The sequence below is a fragment of the Hyperoodon ampullatus genome (assembly GCF_949752795.1).
Source record: "Hyperoodon ampullatus genome assembly, chromosome: 18".
Taxonomy (NCBI): Eukaryota; Metazoa; Chordata; class Mammalia; order Artiodactyla; family Ziphiidae; genus Hyperoodon; species Hyperoodon ampullatus.
The window spans coordinates 54,669,305-54,696,595 of NC_136931.1; the positions used below are offsets into that span (position 1 = coordinate 54,669,305).

The window sequence follows — 27,291 nt, forward strand, 5'->3', positions numbered from 1 at the left end:
TGGGCATTGTCTGGCACAGCTACAGCAGGTGCTTGATAAATGCTGGCTGCATTAATGTATGAGGCTCCTCCAGGGCAGGGACTCAGTCACTGTGGCTTCTGGGAGCGGCAGGGGCTCAAAAGCCTTCGCTGGATCAACAGGCAGGGAAGCCAGAAGACAGCTGCTTAACAACCCAATTTAATAAGACATACAACTCAAAACGTACAAAAACAACCAAACAAAGGAGACGCAACAGGGCTGGAGGTGCCCGTCCCAACTAGCTGCCCACGAAGAGGGCCGATGCCAGCCCCTAGCTCGTCCTCCTCCTCCTACAGTTGGAAGGGCTCCACGGGCCACCTTGCCCTGATGGTGGGATCCACGTGGTCCTGAAGCCGGTGCCACTTCATGTGGGCATTCCGACTCTTGATCTTGCCAAACACCCTGAGGAGGCACCAGAGGACACAGGGGTCAGAGCAGGGGGAGGCGGGTAGCCCTGAGGGGGGCACCCCAGGGGGCTGAGGGCAGGCGGTGTGGGAGCATCCAGGGAAAGGGCGGTACCTCTCACACTCCCGGCAGGGAAAGAAGCCCTGGCCCTTCCTGCTCCCCGGCAGCTCAGGGGTCCGCTTCGAGCCAGTGTTTGGGCTGGAGTTGGGGATGGACTCCCTCCTGTAACTCTCAGTAGTCCTCTGTATTTCGGGGGTTGGACGGTGGCTGGGTTTCCTCCGAGGGCTACGAGTGACCTGCAGAGGGGGCAGAGATGATGAAAGGGTGCTGACCGCCCCACCGCCCTTCTAAGGGAGAAGCAGGTGTCCAGAGCGTCCAGACGTCGTGGGGTGCACCCCCCAACCGCCACCCAGCTTGGATGGGCACCGGGCATCCAGATCCGTGCTGAACTCCTGAAGCCCTACCCCGAGACCCTCTACCTTCGCTTCTGTCCTGTCTGCTTCATCCAGCTCTCTCTTGACCCTCTTTTCCGGCACTGGGGCTCGGCCGCAGTCAAACTCGATCATTTTTTTCTGTGTGTAGTAGTACTCGACACACTGGGCTACTGTTTTTGTCTGGACCTAGTGGAGGAAGACAGAAGGCGGCTAAGGACAGTGCCTCAGGAGCAGCAGTGAGTATGGCCTTGACGCCCTAAATCCCCTCCCCATGGGGCCAGCCGCCACTTTTTGAAAGCCCTCCTGAAACGTCTCTCTCCTACGGCTTGGTATGCTCCTCTGCTACGGGGGACAGAGAATCACAAAGTCCTCCTGGGGATGAAGGAGTTCAGAGAGAAGCCACCAGAGTCAACACCATCTAAGCTTTGCACGCTCTGAGCAACAAGGCTGGCCCAGGAAGGCTTCTCTCCAGGAAAACGCACACAAAGGTACACACGAGGACGCTCACTGTGACATCACGTGGAGCCACATGTCTACCGACTGGGACTAATTAAAGCAGAGTGTCCTTATGTGGTGGATACCTCATAGCCTTATGCGACAGCTAGGCAGAGCCCTCCAAAAAACTGAAGAGGAAGGAATACTTCCCAACTCAGTCCATAAGTTCAACATTTCTCTGATACCAAAGCCAGCAAAGATATTACAAGGAAACAAGGCTACAGACCAATGTCCCTGATGAACATAGATGAAAAATTTTAAACAAAATTTTAACGAACAGAATCCAACAATATATATATATATATATATATATATATATATATATATATATATATAAAGGACAATATACCATGACTAAGTGGAGCTCATCCCAGAAACGTGAAGTTAGTTTAACAATCTAAAATCAATGTAATTCATCATATTAAACTTAAAAAAGAGAAATCATATGAGCATCTTGATAGGTGCAGAAAAAGCATTTGATACAATCCAATGTCCATTCCTGATGTAAACTCTCAGCAAACTAGGAATAGAAGGAACTTCTCTTCAACCTGATAAATGATACCTACAAAACCCCTACAGCTAACGGTGGAGTGGTTTCCCCTCAAATATCATGAACAAGACAAGGATTTCCACTCTCACCACTTCTACTCAATACTGTACTGGTGGTTCTAGAGTGCAAAAAGGCAAGAAAAAAAGTAAAGGCATCCAGGTTGGAAAGGAAGAAATAAAAGTGTCTTTATTTGCAGATGATATGACTGTCTATGTAGAAAATTCAGTGGAATCCACAAAAAAGTTACCAAAACTAGTAAGTTAGTTTGGCAACATTTCAGAACACAAGATCAATATAAAAAAATCAATTTTATTTCTATACATAGTAGCAACAAACCATTGAAAACTGAAATAAAAAAGAACTCTATAACATCATAAAAAACACAAGTACTGGGCTTCCCTGGTGGCGCAGTGGTTGAGAGTCCGCCTGCCGATGCAAGGGACACGAGTTCGTGCCCCGGTCCTGGAGGATCCCACGTGCCATGGAGCGGCGGGGCCCGTGAGCCATGGCCACTGGGCCTGCGCGTCCGGAGCCTGTGCTCTGCAGCGGGAGAGGCCACAATGGTGAGAGGCCCGCGTACCGCAAAAAAAAAACCCCAACAGAAAAAAACCAAGCGCTTAGGAATAAATCTGACAAAAAGTATGCAACAACTGTACACTAAAAACTTCAAAACATTGCTGAAAAAGATTGAAATAGAGAGATATACCCTGTTCACGAGTCAGAAGACTCAATATTGTTAAGGTAACAACTCTCCCCAGTTGACCTATAGAGTCAAAAACAGTACCAATCAAGTTCCTAGCAGGAATTTTTATTTTGAAATTGACAAGTTATTTCTAAAATTCATAGGGAAATAAAAAGGATCTAGAATACAAAAAATAACTTTGAAAAAGAATAACAAAGTTGAAGGACTAACATTTTCTTATTTCAAGACTTAGAATAAAGCTACAGTAATAAAGACAGTATGGGAATAGCTTAATAAAAGACAAACAGATCAATGGAACAGAATACAGCGTCCAGAAGTAGATGCATATATATATGGCCAACTGATATTTAACAAAGGTACAAAAGCAACTGAGTGGACAAAGTATGGTCTTTCCAACAAAAGGTATTGGAACAATAAATATCCATATGCAAAAAATGAACTCACCTCGCACCCCATACAAAAATAAACTTAGAATGGATCATAAATCTAGAAATAAAACCTAAAACTATAAAACCTCCAGAAGAAAACATAGGGGAAAATCTTTGTGACTTTGGGTTAGGCAAAGATTTCTTAGATACAACACGAGAAGCACAGTCTATAAAAGAGAAACTAGTAAGTTATGCTTAAGCAAAATTAAAAACTTTTCTTCAAAAGACACTGTTAGGAGACTGACAAATTGCATATTGGGAGAAAATATTTCCAAAGCATATATCTGGATAAAGGACTGGTGTTCAGAACAAAATAAGAACTCCTACAGCTCAATAAAAACACAGACACTCCAATAAAAACAGAGGCAAAAGATATGAACACACAGCTCACCAGAGAAGGTGCACATATAGCAAAAAAACACAAAGATGCTCAGCATCATTAGTCATTAGGAAAATGGAGTCAGATGCTACTGTACACTCATTAGAATGGCTAAAATTAAAGAGACTTAGCATACCAAGTGTCGACGAGGGTGTGGAGCAACTGGACCTTTCATAACCTGCTGGTGGGAATGGGAAGTGGTATAGCCACTTTGGAAAACAGTTTGGCAGTTTCTTAAAAAGTTAAACATACATCTACTATAAGTTACCCTCATTCCCCTCCTAGGTATTTATAATCCCACCCCCATCTCCGCAAAAAAAAAAAGAACCCAGTACATGTCCGTACAAAGACTTGTACGTGAATGTTCAGAGCAGCTTTATCTGTAGTCATCAGTAACTGGAAACCGCCAACAGGTGGATGATTAAATGAACGGTGGTCCGTCCACACAGTGGTATACTCCTCAACAATAAAGGGATGAACTATGGGTACACACGACAACATGGATGAATCTCAAAATCATTAGGTTGAGTGTAAGAAGCCAGACAAAGCAGATCACATGCTGTATGATTATTCCATTTATATAAACCTCTAGAAAATGCAAACTAATTTAGAGTGACAGAAAGTAGACAAGACTTGACTAGGGACCCGGGTGGCAGGAAGGAAGGGTTGCAAAGGGGCAGGAGGGAACTTTTGGGGGTGACAGATATTCTCATTATCTTGATCATGGTGGTGGTCTTACAAGTGTATAAATATGTCAAAAACATTAAATCTTACACTTTGATTATGTGCAATTTTGCATACATCAAGTTAAAAAAAAGCAAAATAATCAGCAGGATATTAAGTATATGATGTCATCCTTCTTTGAGAAAGTGCATATAGGTGTGTAAAATCCGTATGGGCAGTAAATACCTGTCAGGTTATCAATCAGAAGTAGGATTGTGGGGAGGGGCCTGGAGGGCTTTATTTTGAACATGGGATTCATTTCTGTACTGTTTGGGGTTGTTCAAAGCAATGGCATTTCAGTTGTCAACTGTTCACAGCATGAGCAGAGTATCGCCCCTGACAGGCCCTGCAGTTCTAGCGCCTCAGCCGTGTGAAGGAGTCTTGTCTACACCAGCCTGCCATGTTCGCCTTACCATCTTGTGTATCAAGTAGAAGTCCTTCTTGTAGGCACAGAACGCCTTCTTAAAGAGCCTCTTCTCCATGGAGGTCCAGATGTCCGAACCTATTGGAGAAACAGCCAAGAGGAGGAAGGATGTTTCTCCTTCTGGGACCACAGCCACGGCTGAAGTGCAGACTCCCCTCCTTTTTCAGGCCACCGAGCGCCAATTATATGCCAAGATTTCTGCTAAGCCCCTTACTTGCTTTATCTCACACAATCCTCACAAAAACCTTAGCAGGTAGGGGCTATTACCATCCCCACTTGACAGGTGCAGCAACTTGAGGCTTCCTCTGGTTAAGAGACTTGCCAAGGGCAAGCGTGGGCCCCTGGTTGCCTGACTCCAACGCTGGAGTGCTCAGCTGTGGAACCTGAGCCCACCCCAACCTGGCACCCCCCTTCTGGCCACGAAGAGCCCACGAGGGAACCAGTGGAAAGGGGAAGGTTGGATCCAACTAGAGAACAGCACCCACTGAGTCCCCCAGAGAGGACGGGCCCTTCTGGGAGGGCAGGTGCAGGCCCCAAGAGAACTCCGGGAGGCACGTGCAGAGCTTGCCATGGCAACTCACTGGCTCGCAGGGGCCTCAGCCAGGCCAAAACCACACGGGCAGCCACGCTCGTTACCTGTGTAGTGATAGTTGGCGAGAGGGTGAGTCTGTGACTTCTGGGGTCCTCTCAGTAAGAGGGTCTCCAGGGCAACCTGGAACGAGAGGAGTGGTGGGCAACTCTCTGATGGGAGGGAAGGTGAGGTAGAGGCCCGCCTTCATTCTTTCATTCATTCAGAAAATATATGCAGCCCTCCCTAAAGCCACCCCTACCCCAGGGCGACTCAAAGTGTGGTCGTCTGTGGACTGGCCACCAGCTGTGAACCACTTGGGACACACTGCCTACAGCACTAAGCGGACTGTTGAGTGCAGCTGACGTTACCTTTTTCATAGCAAGATTTACTTGATGAGGAAACAGTGTGTGGACTTATTCTGGCACAAGCTCCTTATTTCTTCAGGGAGCAGCATTTGGAGTGGCACTGCCCCCACCCTACCCCATTTTATGGTCCTCAGAGCACTAAACATTATCTATCACTTTTAAAAAATGTATTTCATGTGTTCACTCTCCTAAAATGTAAGCCCTGCAAAGAGAGGGCATTTGTCTTGCTCAACAGCGTAACCCCGGTCAGGACTAGCTATGCAGTTTGCAGGACCCAGCGCAAAATGGAAACACGGGGCCCTGTGCTCAGAAACTATTAAGAATTTCAAGATGGTGGCAGCAGAGCATTCAACCAAGAATGGGCCCCTGAGCTGGCCCCAGCCTGATACCATGACATCACCAGGTATCAGGAGGACCCAGTAAATGTGTGATTACTCTGCTGAGCACCCACCACGTGCCAGCCACTGCCTCTCAGCTTGAGAAAAAGCACCATGTAGCCCTGACTCTTGGGTCTCTAACTCGGGTGACGTGACTTCCTCTCCCACTACATAGAGTTCGACTTCTTCATTTTCTAAACTTCAGGATTGTGAGGAGGGTCCTTGGAGGAGGCAGAGGTATTTCTGTTGCATCAGAGGTTTTCATACACCATTTTTAGTCAAAAAGTCAATGTTCAGTAAATAAACCAGATTAATGCAAGCCCTGAGTTGGTTCTGCTAGGCACCGCCTCCCCAGTGCCGCGCTGAGATGAAGTAACGCTGGAGGAACCCTGGTGCTCTGCTGTCACCCCAGATAAATAACTGATTGAGCCCGTATGTGTGCATTTCCCCTACGTTCAAAAGGACACCACCAGTCCCAAAGCGACCAGGGAGAAGGGTGGGTGGCCAGCCTTTGGTTCTCGTGAGCTGCAAAGCCCCAAGTAGAAGGCACGTGTCTTGCACCTAGAGCCCCTGGCCCTAAGAGAGCAGAGAGCTTCCCACAGCTCCTGAGCCCACCCTCGCCTGCACCGCACCTGGATGTTGCCCTGGGCTTCATGCAGGCAGTGCAGAGCGAGCTCCAGGTTGGTGCCCCCGCCCGGCATCACGCTGGAGCAGGCCACGTTGCAGAGCTCGGTCACTGTTTCCAGCAGGCAGCCCGGCAGCGGGAAGGAGAGGAGACACAGAGGGTCAGCAAGTGCCAGAGAGGAAACCTCCCCAACAGCACAGATGGGGCGGGGGGCTCCTGTCGCCATCTCCCTCACCTCTCTGTTACAAGCAGGCTGAGGGAAGGGAGGGACAAGGAGGACGGGCAGAAACCCTGCTCCTGGCACCTGCTCTGGATGGCCTGGCCAGCTACTGGGTGAGAGGAGAGGTGGGGCAAGGGACTGCAGCACAGCAAAGCAGTCCTGCGCTGAAGGCCAGCTCTGCCCACCCCACCCCCGCCTGGGGATCACTGCTTCTTGGTCAAGGTGAGAACTGGGAGGAGAAACCCCTTGGAGATGGAGGAGGGCCCTCGGGAACCTGGCCCCAAAGTCCAGCCACCTCTATCCTGCGTCTTCGGGTTGGTCATCACATCTCCCCATGGCTTCCAGACCAGAGTAGCTACATGCTCGTCACTTCCAGCCAGTGATCTGTCCTGGAGCTCTGGGATCTCAGCCTGAAACCGGCTTCCTATGTTGATGTGTCTGAAATGAGGCCACACACACGGACATAAAACACATATGTGTGTGACCAAGATGGGAAATAAAAGAGAGATGTGCGGTGAGCCCTGCTCACCAGGGCTGTGGAACCCACCCTTTGGCCATCTCTCAGACACAGGGAGTGCTCATCAGCCCAGTAGACACGCGCAGGTATTCCAGAGACCTCTTGAGGGATACTTCCTTCCTTCCTCCAATTTGCTTTATCGCCAGGTTTCTGGCTTCAGGCGCTTGGGGTCTAGGACAGGGGAGGTATGTGCTGATACCTGGCATTCTTCTGTATCCAAGGTAACATCCAAGCTACAAAAGAGTATCTCACTGTGCCATCACCAATTCTATCTAGAACCCCAGGGTGCTGGGCATTCTGTCCACAGAGATCCAACTATGGTATGTCTGGACAGAAGGAATAGTGGGGAAACACCTGGAAAAATCCACCACTTCTCTCCTAGAGGCTCTGCGTCTAGACCTGACTTTCCCGTGCTGAAGGCTCCCTTAAGAAAAACCGACACTGGAATGCAAGGAGGGTAAAAACATCCCCACATTGGAAGGACCCTCAGGTTCTAAGTCTGTTCCAACTTACGGTTCAGTGCTGATCTTTGTGTTGTCCTTCACCACATAGGTGCCGAAAGAGCCGTCCATGTGATCTGGAAAACACCCAAAGAAGAGCCTCAAGGAGACTGGCTAGAACTGACCCATGAGGCCCTTTCTGCCTGCCTTTCCAGAGCAGCTAAAAGCAGGCTCTTCAAGATTGCATGGTATACACACACTACTGTATATAAAATAGATAATCAACAAGGACCTACTGTATAGCACAGGGAACTATACTCAATGCTCTGTAATAACCTATATGGGAAAAGAATCTAAAAAAGAATAGATATGTGAATATGTATAACAAAATCACTTTGCTGTATACCTGAAACTAACACATTGTAAATCAACTCTAATCCAATATAAAATTGAAAATTAACAAAAAAGATTGCATGGTATGGAGTTTCCTCAAAAATTAAAAGTAGAACTACTATATCATGCAGCAAACCCACTTCTGGGTATTCATCCAAAAGAACTGCAGTCAAGACCTCAAAAAGATATCTGAACTCCCATGTTCACTCCAGCACTATTCATAATAGCCAAGATGTGGAAACAACCTAAATGTCCACTGACAGATGAGCACATAAAGGAAATGTGACATAAACATACAATGAAATACCATTTAGCCTTAAAAGGAAATTCTGCAATATGCAACAACATGGATGACCATTGAGGACATTATACTAAGTGACATAAGCCAGTCACAGAAAGAGAAATACTGCATGACTCCACTTATATAACGTATCTAAAGTAGTTGAATTCATATTGATAGAATCAAAGAGTGGAATAGGGGTTACCAGGCGTTGGGGGAGTGGGAAATGGGAGGTTACTAATCAATGGGCATAAAGTTTCAATTAATCAAGCTCTAGAAATCTGCTGTATAACACTGTACCTATAGTCAACAATACTGTATTGCACACTTAAATATATGTTAAAAGGGTAGATCACAGATTACCTGTTCACATCACAATAAAATAAAATAAAAAGATTGCATGGAAGGGGGATAAGACTTCTGAAAAAGTAGAGTAAGGAACTCGGCAAAACAACAAATTTACTGACAAAAATCATTAAAAAAAAAAAGAACAGTAAGCTAAAGTCTCTGCAGGTTGTCCTAAAGGCATACAGCATTTTAAGAAATACTCATTCAAGAAAATCTACTAAATCTTGGTAAGAACAGTGAGAGTCTGTGGCACTGGAGCCATGGCCCACTCCCTTACCCACCTAGCCCCCAGCTCTTTGTAATGGAAGCTCTACCCAGGTAGGTGCAGCCAAGGAGATGGGGGCTTCTTCTTCCCCTGGCTCCCATGCTTAAGGAATTAAAGTAAGATAAAATAAAAATTTCTCATCAAAGAGAAAATGCCATCAAGAGATGGAAATTATTTTTTAAAAAGAAACAAATGTGGACTTCCCTGGCGGTCCAGGAGTTAAGACTCCGCATTTCCACTGCAGGGGGCATGGGTTTGATCCCTAGTCGAGGAACTAAGATCCTGCATGCTGTGCGATGCAGCCAAAAGAAAAAAAAAAAAAGAACCAAATGGAAATAATTCAGGGGTTAAAAAAGTACAATAACCAAAATAAGGCTCAACTGTAGATCTGAACTGGCAGAAGAAACGATCAGCAAACCTGAAGATAGAACAATGAAGACTATGAAATCTGAAGAACAGAGAGAAAAAAATGTAGGAAAGTGAAGAGAGCCTCAGAGAAATGTGAGATGTCATTAAATGCAACAATATATATGTAGTGGGAGTACCAGAAAGAGGGGAGAAAGGGACAGAATATTTAAAGTATTAATGGCTGAAAATTTCCCAAAGTTGATGAAAAACAATATGTATATCCAGCAAACTCTACAAACTCCAAGAAAGATTAAACACAAAGAGCTCTACATCCAGACATAACATAGGCAAAATGTGGAAAGCAAAAATAAAGATAAGATCTTGAAAGCAAAAAGGGAAAAACAATTTGTTACATACAAGGGCACCACAGTAAGATTAACAGCTAACTTCTTAACAAAACGATGTAGGTTAGAAGGCAATGGGATAATATATTCAAATTACTGAGAGTAAAAAAGTGTCAACGAAGTATCTTATATTCAGCAAAGTATCTTGCAAAAATGAAGGTAAAATAAAGACACTCCCAGATAAATAAAAACTGAGGATACCTGTTGCTGGCAGACCTGTCTTACAAGAAATATTAAAGGTGAAATATTATTCAGCCCTACAAAAAGGAACAAAGTACTGATACGTACTGCAACGTGGATGAAACCTAAAAACATCATGCTAACTAAAAGAAGGCATTCATTAAAGGACCACATACTGTATGATTCCTCTCCTATGAAATATGCAGAATAGCCAAATCGATTGAGACAAAGTAGATTAGTCGTTACCCATGGCTGGGGATGGGGAGGATGGAAAGGAGGGACTGCTAATAAGTACAGGGCTTCTTTTGGGGATGATGAAAATTTCTGAAAACTGATGGTAGTGATGGTTGCACAGCTCTGTGAATATACTAAAAACCATTGAATTATATACTTTAAAGGGATGAATTGCATGGCATGTGAATTATATATCCCTAATAAAAAGATACTAAAGAAAGTTCTTCAGATTGAAAGCAAATGACATCAGATGGTAACTTGAATCCAAACCAAAAAAAGCGAAGCGCTAGTAAATATGGGTAACTATAAAAATCACTATGATTACATATTTCTTTTCTTAAGGGCCTTAAAAATAACTGCATAAAACAATATGTATTGTGGGCCTGTAACATACAGAAATATAATATATGTGACAGTAACTGCACAAGGAGCACAGCTGCATTGGAGTAAAGGAATATCACCTCAGACAGTAACTCAAATCCACAAGAATAAATGAAGAGATCAGAAATGGTAAATAAGAAGGTTAATATAATAACCTCTATAAATCATGCTTGCTTTCCTTTATTCTCTCAGTGTTTTTACACGAAATAAAATTATATAAAGCAATAAACATGACCAGTAAGGTATTACTGGGTCTCTCACATATAATAGCAAAAGAGTTAGAAGGAATAGAGCTAGATAGGAGCAGTGTTTCTATATTTCATTGTTAATGAGTTATTACACATGCTAACAGATTCTGATAAGACATATATTTTAAGTCCTAGAGCAACCACTAAGAAATGACTAAGAAAAAGTGAAAAATTAATGGAATTAAAATGTTACACTAGAAAATACTCACTTAATACAAAAGAGAGCAGGAAAGGAGGAACAAAGGGAGAAAAAGACATGTAACGTACAGAAAATAAAAAGCAAAATGGCAGATGTAAATCCAACCATATCAATATAACATTAAACAAGAATGGATTAAACAAACCAATCAAAAGGCAGAGTTTCTAAGACTGGATAAAAAACACATGATCCAACTAATGGTGTCTAGAGGTAACATGCTTTATTTTCAAAGACACAAATAGGCTGAAAGTAAAAGAAGAGAAAAATATATACCAAGCAAACAACAACCAAAAAAGAGAATGGAATGGCTATACTAATGTCAGGCACATTAGACTTTAAAACAAAACAATATTACTAGAGATAATGATAAAATTATTGTAATAACGACAAATGATGTCACAATCACATCATAATGATAAAAGGTCAAGCCGTGAGGAAGATGTGACAATTACAAACATATACACACCTAAAAACAGACCCCCAAAATACACGAAGCAACAAACGACAGAACTGAAGGATGAAATAAACCATTAAAAAATAATAGTTGGAGGGCTTCCCTGGTGGCGCAGTGGTTGAGAGTCTGCCTGCCGATGCAGGGGACACGGGTTCGTGCCCCGGTCTGGGAAGATCCCACATGCCGCGGAGTGGCTGGGCCCGTGAGCCATGGCCGCTGAGCCTGCGCGTCCGGAGCCTGTGCTCCGCATCGGGAGAGGCCACAACAGTGAGAGGCCCACGTATCGCAAAAAATAATAATAATAATAATAATAATAATAGTCGGAGATTTCAATACTTTCAACAGTGGATAGGGCAACTCGGCAGAAGATCAACAAGGAAATTGAAACTAACTAGACAAAACAGACAAAATACAGCATTCCACCAAACATCAGTAGAATACATTCTTCTCAAATTCACATGGAACATTCTTCAAGACAGACCGGATTCTAGCCCATATAACATGCCTCAATAAATTTTAAATTTTAAAATAAATTTAAGGGAATTCCCTGGCGGTCCAGTCATTAGGACTCCACGCTTCTGCTGCAGGGGGCATGGGTTCGATCCCTGGTGGGGGAACTAAGATCCTGCAAACCGCACAGCACAGCCAAAAAAATAAAAATAAATTAAATAAATTAAACTTAAAAAGAAACAAAGTATGTTCTCTGACAACAAGAAAATTAGATTACAAATCAATAAAAGGCAGCAATTTGGAAAATTCACAAATATGTGAAAATTAAGCAACACACTTTTTAATAATCAGTGTATTAAATAAGAAGTGGAATGATTAATTAGAAAATACTTTAGCTGAATGAATATAAAAACACAACATACTAAAACTTACAAAATGTAGCTAAAGCAATATTCAGAAGGAAATCTATAGCTGTAAAATGTCTGTATTAAAAAAGAAGAAAAATCACAGATGGTCAACTGATTTTCCACAAAGGTAGCAAGACAGGGCTTCCCTGGTGGCGCAGTGGTTGAGAGTCTGCCTGCCGATGCAGGGGACATGGGTTCGTGCCCCGGTCTGGGAAGATCCAACATGCCGCAGAGCGGCTGGGCCCGTGAGCCATGGCCACTGAGCCTGTGCGTCCGGAGCCTGTGCTCCGCAACAGGCGAGGCCACAAACAGTGAGAGGCCCACGTACCACAAAACAAACAAACAAACAACCCACAATGAGCTACCACTTTACACCCACTAGGATGGGTGTAATAAAAAAGACAGCTAAGAAGTGTTAGCAAGGATGTGGAGAAACTGGAACTTTCATACAATGCTGGTGGAAATTTAAAATGACCCGGTCATTTTGGAAAACAGTCTGGCAGTAACTTAAGCGGTTAGACATAGTTACCCTTTGACCCAGCAATTCCACTCTGAGTTATATACCCAAGAGAAATGAGGACTTATGTCCAACAAAAACTTATACATAAATGTTCTTAACAGCACTATTTGCAATAGCCAAAGGACGAAAACAACCCAAATGCTCGTCAACTGATGAGTGGATAAATAAAATGTTGTCTCTCAGAGAATGGAATATCATTCATCCATAAAAAGAAATGAAGCACTGATGCATACTACAACATGAACCTTGACAACATTATTCTAAGTGAAAACTAGACACAGAATGTCACGTATTGTATGATTCCAATTATATGAAATGTCCAGAATAGGGAGACCCATAGAAAAAGTAGGTTGGTAGACTGGGGGTTGCCCAGGGCTGAGGAGTTGGGGGCTACAGGGCCTGTGTGTAACCGCTCGTGGATATAATCTTCTGGGGTGATGAAAATGCTCTAGAATTAGATTGTGGGATGGGTGTACAATCCTAAGAATACACTAAAAAATCACTGTACACTTTAAGTGGGTGATTCATATGGCATGTGAATTATATCTCAATAAAGCTGTTTAAACAATTACTCGAAAGGGCAGGCAGAAGGGTGGTTAGGATAAATGGCGTCTATTTTCTTTCTGGCTACAGTTATAAGCACCTAGAAGGCTGCTGGTCCCAGATGGTCCTGGGATAGTTCTGAACAGCAACGGGACCCCCAGACCAGACCCAGGCGAAGGCCAGAGAGAATGGCTGGACCAAATTCTACAGGGGGTGGGGGTCTGGCCCCCCGCAGGCCCATCATGGGGTGATCAAGCTCACTCACCAAGCATGGTGCTGATGAGCCTATCAGGACGGGCCCGGGCAGATGTGGAACAGAGTGTGTTGAAATACAGCCCAGAGCCCTCCCGGATGGGGCTGAGCATCGGGGGCGGCGTGTAGGGAGGGCACTGGGACAGTCCCTTCAGGAGGCGGTCCACCAGGAACACGGGCGAGCGCAGGCAGCTCTGGCGGCATCCTCCCGGGCCCGGCTCCCCAGACATGGAGGGCGGAGGAGGGATGAGCAGTGCCTTGGGCCGGGGGAGCTTCTTCCGCTTCCTGTGTTGGCTGCTCTCCTTACTGTCTCTCTCTTCCCCCTCCTTCTCCTGTCCCTAGAGAAGAAGAGACTTCAGAACCACGGGGGTCACCTGAGGCCACCGGCCCCACAGCTCAGACCTCAAGATGGCCTGAGAGTGGGAAAGGGTACTGACCAGCCAGACGCACACCCAGCATGGCCGCACCCAGAGTCCTCAGCGCAGGAAGCCGGGCAGGGCCACCACGCCTGAGCCAGACTCCAGACCCTAAGCCGGGCGACATTTGATGCTGGGGCCTTCTCAGGCACCCACACCCCCCAAGGAGAGGCCCTCACTCAGACCATTTTGGAAACTCACGTCCGTTGTTAAAGTGACTGGCACTTAAAGTGTGGGGGCCAGACGGATGCAACAGCATGACAAAAGGAAAACCTATTGCCCTCAAAATGACAGCAGCTCCTGCGAGACAAACAGTGGGCTCCATGCACCCCGTACCCGAGTCCAGCATGAACGTCTCCAGGTGGGGCCTTCCAGCACAGGCTGAAGAGACGACGGCTTGACCTTGCTACACTCTCTCTTACCACCACGCAATCTCCCCTCCTCAATGCCCATCTTACCCCTCCTCATCCTCCAGCTCTCAGCTGCAACGCCCCCTTCCTCAGCCAGGGTCTCTGGTGCCCCCGGGGCTCCCACAGCTCCCTCTCCCAGCATGGCTCGTGCTGGGTCATCAGTGTCCGGGGATGGGTCTATCTACTCCGCTGGGATGGGAGCCCCAGGAGACGGGGGCAGGCCTGTTGTGGTCGCTGCAGTGTCCCCAGCCCTGCCCAGCACAGGGCCAGACACAAAGGAAGTTCACTGGAGGTTGAACGGATGAATGAACACGCAAATCAAGCTCTTCTGGAGTCAGGATTTGGGGGCTTTTCTCACAGCTCCCACTGGCAGCTGGAAAGCAGCTGGAAGGAAGTGCACCCACCTTGCTCCCCGGGGGATGGTTCGCTGGAGCCACAGGCACCGACACAGGGACCACCAAAGGGGCTGCGGTCATGTTGTCCAAGGACTTCCTGGCTCCCGGGGAACTCTGCCTGTCCCCCTCCGGCCTCAGCACCTGTCTTGGTGGCTTGCAAAACTCCATGCCACACACCTACACACAGAGAAGAGCCAGCCCTTCAAGAGACACAGTAGGTAGGGAGCAAGGGGCCCCTCCAGAGCAGCACAGCCCTGACTCCCGGCCCCCAGCCAGGCTCCCCGCAGGAGGACGGCTCCATCCTGAGATGAATGGCAGCTTCGCGCCCCTTCACCTGCGGCTCCTGCTTCCCTCGAGGTGACGGCCACTGGTCGCTGTGAAAACACATGTGGCTGCTCAGCCCTTTCTCTGTATAAAACATCTGGCTGCAATTCTTGCAGACGTAAGTGCTCCTTGGCTCTGCCCAGTCTGTGGGACCACCATTGTGCTGGTTCCTGTGGGGAAGAAAGGGAGAATGGGACTCCGTCCCCAAACACTGATCCTCTGACAGACAGCTTTGGACGAACCCTAAAGATGATGCCCCCGATTCTCCGTGGCCTGGTGCTCGCCCCTTCAGGAGTGAAGCATCCAGAGCTCGCTCACCCAGGGCCAGCACATCAAAGCCTCCAGAGGACTCCCGAGGGGCTTCTGAACTTACCAGCCACCCGCCATGTTCTCCTCCTTCATCGGGTGGGGGAGCCGGTAGATATTTCCACCCTGAAGACGAAAATACATCTGAGCCAACATATCAGAAATGAGATGCAAGAGTGAAAACTATAAGACTTGGAAGAAAACACAGGTATAATTCTTGGTGACCCTGGAGTAAGCAGTGGTTTCTTGGATGACTCCAAAACAAAACAAAAGACATACGTACTGGACTTCATCAAAACTTACAACTTCTGTGCTTCAAAGGACATCATCAAGAAGTGAAAAGACAGAATAAGAGAAAAAAGTTGCAAATCATGTATCTGATAAGGGACTATGTATATTTATGTATCTGTGATACATAATGAACTCTCACAGCTCAAAAGTAAAATCACAACCCAATTTAAAAATGGGCAAAGAGTCTGAATAGACACTTATCCAAAGAGGATATACAAATGGCCATTAAAAGATGCTCAGGATTATTAGCCATCGGGGAGATGCAAATTAAACCATAATGAGATTATCATTTCTCATCCACTAAGGTGGCTGTAATAAAAAGAACCAACTGGACAATAACAAGGGTTGGTGAGGATGCAGAGAAACTGGAGGCCTCATACACTCTGGGTAGGGATATAAAACAGCACAGCTTTTTGGAAAAGTCTGGCACTTTCTCCAATAGAATTATCCTATAGCCCAGCAATTCCCCTCCAAGGTATTTCCCAAGAGAAATGAAAACATATGTCTAAATAATAATCTGCACACAAGTGTTCATAGCAGCGTTATCACAATGGCCAAGAAGGGAAAATAACCCAAATATCTATCAGCTGATGAATGGATAAATAAAATATGGTGTATCCATACAATGGACAAGTTACCAGCGATAAAAAGGACTGAAGTTCTGACCCATGCTACAGCACAGAGGAACTCTGAGAACATCATGTGAAGTGAAAGAAGCAAAAGACACAAAAGGCCACGCAGCGTTATGATTCCAATCACATCAAGTGTCCAGAATGGGCAAATCCATGGAGACAGAAGGTAGATGCATGGTTCCCAGGGGCTGGGAGGGATGGAGAGATTGCGGGTGACAAACAAGGGTGTGGGGTTTCATTTTGCAGTGATGAAAGTGTTTTGGCAAAAGTGGCGATGGGTGCATGACCTCGTATACAGACTAAAAACCACTCATGGTGCACTTCAAAATGGCGAATTAGAAGGCACGTGAATATTAAAGCTGTTCAAAAAAAAAAAAGAGGAGGAGGTAGCGGTGGTGTGACAGGAAGGATGCTGGACCTCGGAACATCACGAAGAGACGTGGCCGAGCTCTCTGCGCCCAGGACCTCGTGGGCACGATGTGGGAGGACCCAAGCTGCTCCACAAGGGCGGACCAGCGCCAGGCCTGCAGCAGGGGCCAAGTTGGACTTGTGGACCTGTGATTCACAACCAGAAAAGACACAGCATTTCATTTACAAATATCAAGGGCAAAGGAGCTCTGCCTTTCATTCTCTGAAGAAGTGAAGGAGGCAAATCCAAAAGGAAGCGAAAGGCAGAAAGAAAGCAAATAGAAAAAGTCTAGTGAAGAAACGTGACGCAAAGTGTCTCTGACAACTCTAAAGCCCTGTTCTGTTTTGTGTGTGTGTGTTGCAGGGCGGAGCGTGATGGGAGGAACCATCACTCCTCTGGACCTTCATTCCCCCCTCTGTAAACAAACTGCATCTGAGGATTAAATACAGTGCCTGGACAAGTCAGAAACACGGACACAGGTAAGGACGAGACTCTGCCTCCCGCATGGTCAGGTCCCGTGAGAGGGCCCTGGTACCTGGATCCTGTTGAGTATCGTCAGCTTGGACTTGAAGTCCCAGGGGGGATCCGCTGGAGGCCCGGCCGACGACGAGAAGGAGGCCATGGCTACCTGGCTTGCAGAAGCCGCACAGCACATATCCATTTTCACCTTCTCCTTCCGGAAGCCTGAAAAGCGCTGGGCCCTGGAGTTGCCAGAGAAGAGCCTGTAGCCTCCGACCCGGGAGCAGGCCGGGCCCTCTTCAACTTTTGTGGCCCCGGAAGCCGTGCCATTCTCAGCCTGGGCCTGCGTCCCTGGGAGGTGGGCTCTGGATGGCTCCTCCCCTCCTAACTGGGTCTGACGCAGGACCCTGTGGGAGATGTCCCCCATGTACAAGGTCCCTTTCGAGGATCTCAACTGCTTGGTCAGAGAGGAGATGTCTGGGTTCCAAGGAGGGTCCAGGGACGATGCTGTGAGGGCAGGTGGAGCAGCAGCCACTTTTGGTCTTCCCTTTGTGTCCCGGCTCACGCTGCTGGGGGAGGCCTCTGTGGGGAAAGCGGGTGTGGATTTTCTCCTGCGGGCTAGGGATCCCTCTGGATCAGGGTTCACGGGGCCAGCATGGAGAGAGTCAACAGTGGGCGCCACAGGTGGGGGCTGCTGCGGCCACGGCCCCTGCAGTGACTTCAGGGCAACTTGCTTGCCATCGGGTGTGGGAAGCTGGGAGGAGGCGGCGGCCACCTGATTGTGGGAGAAGATCCGCTGGGACTTGGTGATCATCTGGAACACCTGCATCTGCTCGTGGCTCACCAGAGACTCCTGAGACTTCAGGAACAGCTGCCGGAGGAGCGGCGTGGCATCTGACGGGAGGCCGCTGGACTTCTGGCCGTCCTGGGGGCCAGGCTCACCAGGGTTCTGCCACGAGGAGTCGCAGTCGAACTTGCTCTTCTTGGAAGCCCAGGAGTCTTCTTCCCCGCTGGTGCTGGCATATCTGGGGTCACCCGAGGCCTCCCCCGGTGCCCTCAGGAGCGTGGGAGGGAAGGGCGATGTGTCCTCCAGACCGGTGCCCCGGCTGGATGAGGGCTCCCCCGCAGGGGAGTCGCTGCTGAGCCCGGGGCCAGGCTCGGAGCCCTCCCGGGACGGCACTGCAGAGGGCTTGTGGACGACAAACATACTGTTTCCTTTGCTCTTAGGGCAGCCCGACAGGTTTCGCAGCCACTGGAAACTGTGGCTTGATGGCTGGGAACTGGCGGGGACCGTCTGGCCACGGAACAGAGGCAGGCAGGCGGGCAGGGGAGCGCCCTCGGGCCAGCCCTCCAGGGATGACGGGGGCTGGAGCAGCGGCAGCTCCGGCTCGGCTGTGTCGGGGCCGCTGTTCTCCGCTGCCCGCGACTGGACGGCTGTGAACACGTCCGTGGCAGGCTCCTTCCGTGGGGGCCGGGGCTCCTCGGGAACCTCAGTGCCCAGGGCTCCTGGGGCTGCCGGAGTGCTGGCTGGGCCGCAGAAGGAGGACCCTGACGAGCGCAGAGAGGAACAGGCCGTGTTCCTCCCTTCGCCGCTGTCTGAAGGCCCTCCCGGGGCTGGCCTGGGAGAAGGGATCTTCTGACAGAGGATGCTGTTCACGATACGGCGCAGGAGGTCTCGGTTGGGCAAGAGGGAGCTGGGGGATGGGGCTTCCGGGGGCACCAGGGACCACAGGCTCGCGGGTGCGGGCTGGCTGGCCACCTCGTGTGCGTGGGGTGAGTTCCCGCAGGGCTCCTCCTCCGGGGGGGCCTCCTTGAGGATGCACAGGCCGTGCTGGACCTCGTAGTGCCGGCGCAGGGAGCGGTAGTCGCAGTAGCTCTTGCTGCAGCCCTGCTCAATGCACACAAAGGGTTTGGTCTTCTGGTGGGTGAGCATGTGCCCGGTCCTGGAATCACATGAGGAGGAAGTTAGCGGGTGTCTCGGCGTGGGTCACCCACTGCAGGAACCCAGGCGTGTCCCCAGGGGGCAGCAGCATCGCAACTCAGAAACTGTGCTCAGACCCTATGAGGAAAGACCCCTGCTATGGCCAAAGCCGTCTGGAAGGGGGAGCTCTTGCCCTCACCCCTAAGCAAACCCCTAGTCTGAGATTAAAAAAATCAGTGGGAGCCAAGTCAGAGTTCCCCAAAGTGGGTTCCTAAGGAACACCAGTCTCCAGAGTTGCTCCCTGAGGACTTGGGCTCAGCTGGCAAAGAAGTTTGGAAAAAACACTGTTTACTTCTTGGAGGTTCATAGTAGCAAACTGAAAAGCCACAGAGCAGATAAAGAGAGATCTGTTGAACTTTCCATGTCTCTCAAACTTATTTGCCCACAAAACCATTTTTTTAAATAGACCCTTTTAGCATCCCCGAGAACCAGAGAACCAGAGTTCTGAGAACGCACTTGTGGAAATGCTAACTTGGGGATGATCCTTCCTTGAACAAAGAAGTCTTTGCCTTCCCACAGGAGTCCTCTAGACAGCTACCTGGGAGCCCCACAACAACAACAACAAAAAGCCAAATGTGCCTATAATTTCTGCAAATATAAAAGAATGCAAGTATGTATTATATTTACATCATACTTATACCTGCATTAATATATTATACATATAAACAAATGGGTAAATCACCCTTTGGATCCCAAAAATCCTACTCCGGATGGTTCTAATCAATGGGACCCAGTAAATAATGAAACCCTTTCCCAAACGTGGACCCTTGGCCTCCATCTGAGGGAAGCAGCAGAGAGGGCATCCGGAGACCCACTTTCTAGCCCTAAGTGTTACCAGCTTGTGACAGGAGTAAATCATTTCCCATCCTTAATGGCGAGAGGGGAGAGGATACAATGAAAGTGGGATCCATCGCAGCCTCAGTAAAGGCTGGGCGAGCTGTAAACATGCAAGGGATCGTCCTCTCCCGCTTACGAGTCTCTCAGTTTGAAAGTCTGTCTCTCCTCCCTCGGCAGCAAGGAAAGCTTATCATTTCTAAGACATGAAGAACAAACGGAATTCTGCTCCTCTTACACTGAGCTTGCTTTTTAAAGTCAAGTTTTTTTAAAAAATTGAGTTAATAAAAGAGGGAATTAAAAAAGGAAAAAAAAGAGTGAACACTGCATTGCCATGTTCTAGAAACAGGCATTTCAGAACCCCTCACGCCCTGGTGTTATCCCAACATATATTCCTCATGGAGTGCATATCTGTTCTGCTCAGCACCTACCAGGGACTCTGAAACTTTCTCTACAGAGTTAGCCCAACTCCCTCCATGACAAAATTGCCTCTGGAGTGTGTTTTTAAAGCACACGGGTCCTGTCTGCAAATCGCAGCGGCGCTCTCCTCACTGGAGTGAATCTGGAGGCTGGGGAGGGCGGGCTGTCCGGGGCAGTGTAGGCCCTGCCCTCCCCCAAACACTGGCCGTGGGAGGAGCACAGGTTGCACACACCTGGGACACCCGACGGTGGGGGGCGGTGCAGGTGGATGGGAGGGGATGCAAAAGAACCAGGAACACGCCCAGCCCCCAGCAGCCCCCTCAACAGACGTCCCGACCAGACTCCTACATACAGGTGGTCCTGACGCTTAAAGGCCTTGCTGCAGATTTTGCACACGTGTCTCCTCTCCTGGCTGTGCGTCAGGTAGTGCTTGCTGAGAGAACTGGCGCTGCTGAACACCTTCCCGCAGAGGTTGCAGTCCAGGAGTGGGTTCTGAGGGGACCTGTGCTGCCGCTTTCCTTTCCTTGTGCTCCCAGACGTGGCCCTGCCTCCTTTGTTAGCCTCTTTGGGCACCTTGAGCACGCCTAGCCCCAGGTCTAGACAGAGGGAGAAAGCACAGGTTATGACATCCGGGGACATCGGAGCCCGGGCGGAAGCACTCTACCACCCTCAGACCAACTTCAGCAGCTGAGTCCAACTCAGGGAGTTGGCCGAGAACCCCAACTTCAGCAGCTTCACTCGCAGAGAAGACCAGGCTTAGCACCAGGTGAGGGGGAGAAGGGACCCTGGCCAGGCCACACCTCCAGGGCGGCACCCAATCTTGAAGCCACACTTGGGGGGTAAGGGAGGGGACAGCAACAGTCTGAGAGCTTCCAGGACAGAGTGACTGGACAGGCAGGACTTCGTGACGGTAACATCAACAGCACACTTGCAAGTGCAATCCAGAAATGCACAATGCAAAACCTTAGAAAAGTTTAAGTCCTTTCTCCCAGCCAATTCCACTCTGGGTTTTTTAATTAAGGAATTTAACGCAGATCTGTACAAATTAACGGAGATCTCGCAGTTAACTGCAAGCGAGTTAACTGTAGCATTGTTTTTCCTGGTGAAATGTGAGAAACCACCTAATAACTGACACGAGGGCAGGTGGATGACTGCATTCTGGTCTCAATGGTCTATGGCGCAGGCACTTAAGATACAACTGTAGGAAAATATCCGATGACGTGAAAGGATGTTCATGCCGTACCACTAAGTGCTGTGCCACTAACAAGAGGATTGTTGAAAAACGGAATGATCTAGTCTTTAAAAGGGAAAAATAAATTTGAATACAAACAAACAGAATGGGATTGATTGGTAGTATCATGGATCAACTTAATTTTCCTTTCCCTGTATATCTGAATTTTCCATGTTTCTGTATTCCTTGGGTAAATGATAAAAGGTATTTCCACAAATCACGTCATCAGAGGAACAGGTGAAGAGGCTGGGAATGTCCATGTGGGAGAGGGAGATGTCTTCAAGTAGCTGAAGGGCCAGGATGTGGAGGAGGGAGCACATTGCTTGTGTCTTGCTACAAGGGGCAGAGCTAGATTTGATGAATAAAGGTAAAGGGAGGGACTTCCCTGGTGGCGCAGTGATTAAGAATCCGCCTGCCAATGCAAGGGACATGGGTTCAAGCCCTGGTCCAGGAAGATCCCACATGCTGCGGAGCAGCAAAGCCCGTGTGCCACAACTACTGAGCCTGCACTCTAGAGCCCACGAGCCACAACTACTGAAGCCCACGCGCCCAGAGCCCGTGCTCCGCAAGAGAAGCCACCTCAATGAGAAGCCCGTGAACCGCAATGAAAAGTAGCCCCCGCTTGCCGCAACTAGAGAAAGCCCACATGCAGCAACGAAGACCCAACGCAGCCAAGAATAAATAAATAAATAAATTTATATTAAAAAGATGTATAAAAAAAAAGTATAGGGAAGCTGATTTTAAATGACTAGAAACATAAGGACAGTGGATACAAGACCTAAGAACTCTGCAGGCTTGCTGCTGTGTTCCCAGCTCCTGGGATTCCCATTCTTGTACTCGTAGGCACACAGTAACTGTTGGATGGATGAATCCTGGAAGATTTTTCTACCCCTTAAGATGGATTAGACTGCCTCACGGGACAGCAAGTTTAGAAACTGCCCTTCATCTAGGACGCAGCAGAGCCTGGACCCAAGAATCCAACAGGTCAGGGCATGGATACTGCACTAAAGGACCCCAAATGCTAATTCTCTGTGGCTGAGATGTAGCTTGAGAGACACAGCAGAAAGGAACCTCGACTCTCATCCCAACTCTGTCTCTGGCCATTTGTCACTTAACCTGTCTGGTCTACATCTTCTTCATATGAAAAGCTGCTGTGTCGAGTGGTCGAATGATTCTAACAGTTTAAATGAGGGAAAATAGGACTCCCATGTGGGAAAGTCCTTGCCTTGCTAACTTACTTTAAAATGTTCATTAGAGGACTTCCCTGGTGGCACAGTGGATAAGACTCCGCGCTCCCAATGCAGGCGGCCCGGGTTCGATTCCTGGTCAGGGAACTAGATCCCATATGCATGTGGCAACTAAGAGTTCGCATGCCACAACTAAGGAGCCCGCCTGCCGCAACTAACACCTGGTGCAACCAAATAAATAAATAAATAATAATTTTTTTTAAAAAAGATGAGTATTTAAAATAAATAAAATAAAATAAAATAAAATAAAATGCTCATTAGGACCTCCCTGGTGGCACAGTGGTTAAGAATCCGCCTGCCAATGCAGGGGACACGGGTTCGAGCCCCGGTCCGGGAAGATCCCACATGCCGCGGAGCAACTAAGCCCGTGCGCGACAACTACTGAGCCTGTACTCTACAGCCCGCGAGCCACAACTACTGAGCCCACGTGCCACAATTACTGAAGCCCGTGCACCTAGAGCCCGTGCTCTGCAACGAGAAGCCACCGCGATGAAGAGCCCGCGCACCACAAAGAAGAGTAGCCCCCGCTCACCACAAATAGAGAAAGCCTGCGTGCAGCAGCGAAGACCCAACGCAGCCTAATAAACAGAAGTTTTTCTCTAAAAATAAATAAATAAATAAAATGCTTATTAAAGCAACTGTTAAACTAGAAAACAAAATGTGGTTTCAAAAAAATTGGCAGGGACACTGAAAAACAGGCACATTGAGTCACTGGCCCAGGAAGCCACTTGTTCTTCCCAGAAAGCATGTGCACAAGCTCTAAAACTGTGTGTGTTCTCCGACCAGCAAGCCTACAGGGAGGAATATGTGCGAAGAACTCATCCAAGAGAAAAGTCAATGGAAAAGTTATTCACAGATCCACTGTAACAGTCTATCAGGCAAGAATATGGTCCGACAATACAATGGAATAACCATTACAATGACAACCGAATAGTCTACCTTCATATAAGAAAGCAGACTCACTAAGTTTTAGAAACTTCAAATGAATTAGACACTTAATACATCTCTGCAAAACCACGTGTACCCTAGTGGCCTCACCTACGTTTTTTAAAAATCCACGTGTGGGAGCCATGGTGGGGATTTTTCTTGTTATTACTTTTCTTTATTTTCTAAGTTTTCTATATAAATATATATTACTTTTCTAATTAAAAATATAAGCATATCCATTTGTATGAATCTGAATTTAAGTTAGAGAAGTGTAAAGAGTTAAAATTTAACGTTCAGTGGATTTTTTTAAATAAGGTAACCAAAAAAAAAAATCCTCAAGTTTAAAACAAATTAGGAAAAATTGAACTAGATTAATGCTTTGTAACATTCGCTGGGTGGCACAGACCCATATGAAAATCTGGTGAAATATCACAGTTTCTCTGCCCAGCAAAACGCACACGTACTCACCCTAGCAGCATTTTTAGGTAATTTCTGTGGTTCAGGTTGAGAACCTTAATTACTGTAGCCAGGCCTGGCCCAGCACCTGCAATACCAAGGATGTCCTTGGTTTCTAGGATTTCACATTTAGCCATGGTTCCAACACGGGGACAAGGCTAACGGCTTGTCTACATTGTGTGGAGTGCGGGCCTCGGCAGTCTTTCATTCTAGCGAGTATGCAGGACATTTCTTGAGCTGCTGATACCAATTAACATTGACATTTGTTCTGCAGGGCTGTTCCGGATGTGGCCTTCCACACGTGTGGTGATTATAAATATGAAGGAGCTCTAAGTCAACTCGTCTAAGCAACTTACCCAAGAACCCATGAAGTGGGTTAAAAACAAAAATCAAATTTATCCTATGGGGGAAGTCTGAAGGTAAACCAAAAGGTGATGTAACCAAGGTCTCTGACTGTTCCACTAGTTCTCCCTTTGCTCCTCCACTGCGGAAGAGAAAGACTTAGAACTGCATCAATGGACTGTGGGAAGGTATTCTAACAGTATTGGTAAAAATCACTACCATCTGTCCAGTGCTTCACAGCCTGCAAAGTGCTTTTACTTTCATTTCTTCTTTTGCTTCTTACTGCTGTCGCTCTGGGGGGAAAGCAGAGTGGGTATTATTGTCCCCCACTTTACAGATGGAGACAATGAGGTGTAGGAAGGTGAGACAGCCAAGGAGCGGGTGGACAGGATACTGGGTCATTCTGGACACGCGAAAGGAGCCTCTGAGATGTGGTGATGGATGGGAAAGTGTCCCATCAACTCAAAGGTCTGCCCACACCACACACGAGATTAGGATACCCCCAAACGTCCAAGTTTCTCAACGTTATTCCCCAGGATCAGTGTTCAGTTCCCTTGACTAGGAAGTTGGGAACAATTTCCAAGTAGGAAAAAAGTGACTGTTCCCTATTCGCCTGTGGAAGAGAAAAATGTTCTTAACCATTCCGGGTACACTCAACCCCTCACCAGCCACAGGAATTCTCAAACAGCCCGCCAGGCCGGGGCCCCTGGTGGACAGCCTCACCTTGTAAGGCAGTCTGAGATTCTGGATCTGCATACTCCACCAGCAGCTTCATGGAGTCACTGTCCTTCCCTGAATACACGGACAGGGCATCCAAGTTGTCCTCCAGCATCTCGCTGGGCGCGTCAGGTATCAGGAGGCTGGGGTCCAGGTCCAAGCGGCTCAGGCTCTCGTACAGCAGGTCTCGTGAGCCAGGCCCCAGATCCTGGTTGAGGGTGTCGCTGCATTTGAGCGCCTGGCTCTTGGGAAACGAAGGGAGGTGCATCTCGGATGGAAGGGTGCCCTTGTCCCCCAGGCTGCACTGGTCCATGGCTCTCCACTACCAGGTCTCAGCCAAGAGCTACTCTCTAGACAAGCAAGGCTGTGTAAGGAGTCAGGGAGGAGAGAGCTCTTGGTGGTGTTTATTTCCTGAGAATGAACGAGGAGGAATCACAATTATGAGATGGCAACACACATGGTGGATAGAGCGTGGACTTGGAATTCAAACAGACCTGTATGGGGGTTTGTTCTCGGCCACTTAACAGCCACATGACCTTGGGCAAGTCACTTAAGTTCCATGAGCCCTAGTTTCCTCATCTGTAAACTGAGCGTAAGAGTACCTCCATCATAAGATTGTTGTAAGGAAAAAGCAACCTAAATGTCCATCAACAGAGGAATGGACAAAGAAGATGTGGTACATATATACAATGGAATATTACTCAGCAATAAAAGAGAACAAAATAATGCCATTTGCAGCAACATGGATGGACCTAGAGATTGTCATACTGAGTGAAGTAAGTCAGACACAGAAAGACAAATATCATATGATATCACTTATATATGGAATCTAAAAAAAGGGGGGATACAAATGAACTTATTTATAACACGGAAGTAGAGTCATGGATGTAGAAAACAAATTTATGTTTACCAGGGGATGGTGGGGGGAAGGCATAAATTGTGAGATTGGGATTGACATACACACTACCATATATAAAACAGATAACTAATAAGAACCTACTGTATAGTACAGGTAACTCTACTCAATACTCTGTAATGGCCTATATGGGAAACGAATCTCAAAAAAGAGTTGATATATGTATATGTATAACTGATTCACTTTGCTGTACACCTGAAACTAACACAACATTGTAAATCAACTATACCCCTATAAAAATTTTAAAAAAAAAGATTGTTGTAAGGAATAAATGAAAGGATTTTGGCAACATGGTGGACTAAACTGACCTCTTTCTCCAACTATAAACACATAGAGATATGAGAAAAGACCATTTTTAATACAGAGTCAAGCTCAAGAGACAGGTAAGACCCCAAGTGCCAGCAACGATGAGGAAACTCAAAGCCACAGGTGCGAGCACAAGTTGGCCCAAGGGGAAAGTCAGACTCCAATACAGGGCCTGGAACTGTCATCCAATATGGTGGCCACCAGTCACATGTGGTGATGACACACTGGAAATGTGGCCCCGAATTGAGACCTGCTGTGAGTGTCAAATACACTGGATTTGGAAGACTTAGTACCCAAAATAATTCATTTTCATATTGATTACATGTTGAAATGATAATATTTTGGATCTACTGGCTTAAATGTAATATGTTATTAAAATTAATTTCATCTACCTCTTTATTTTTTAATGTGGCTATTTGCAAATTTTAAATTATATACATGGCTCATATTATATTTCTCTTAAAGAGCACTACCCTGGAGGCTGGGACCTGAGGTTGTAACAAACACATGGAAAAGGAAACAGGGACTTGAGTTCACAGGAAAGGGAGACCTGGGACCCTGGAAGAGCCAAGCCATCCACAGGAAAACTAAATAAATGAAAGAAAAACACCGCACACAAGCCTTGAAAAGCATCACAAGGGGCTTCCCTGGTGGCGCAGTGGTTGAGAGTCCGCCTGCTGATGCAGGGGACA

General features: G+C 47.3%; 1 protein-coding gene across 2 annotated transcripts; it reads right to left on the minus strand.

Annotated features, from left to right (window-relative positions):
* Positions 1-308: 308 nt before the first annotated feature.
* Positions 309-25,690, minus strand: ZNF541 (zinc finger protein 541; the record flags this gene model as incomplete). 2 transcript variants are annotated; one of them, XM_079724442.1, is made up of 15 exons in its annotated part: positions 309-420; positions 538-719; positions 903-1,043; positions 4,549-4,637; positions 5,196-5,271; positions 6,505-6,608; positions 7,013-7,155; positions 7,748-7,811; positions 13,594-13,918; positions 14,811-14,978; positions 15,136-15,295; positions 15,499-15,557; positions 17,299-19,165; positions 20,810-21,053; positions 25,384-25,690. In XM_079724442.1, the coding sequence occupies 15 exons, from the start codon at positions 25,688-25,690 to the stop codon at positions 309-311; spliced, it is 4,041 nt and encodes a 1,346-aa protein (XP_079580568.1). The 2 variants fall into 2 exon arrangements, with proteins under 2 accessions (XP_079580568.1, XP_079580569.1); XM_079724443.1 differs by lacking the exon at positions 14,811-14,978.
* Between the last annotated feature and the right edge of the window lie 1,601 nt (positions 25,691-27,291).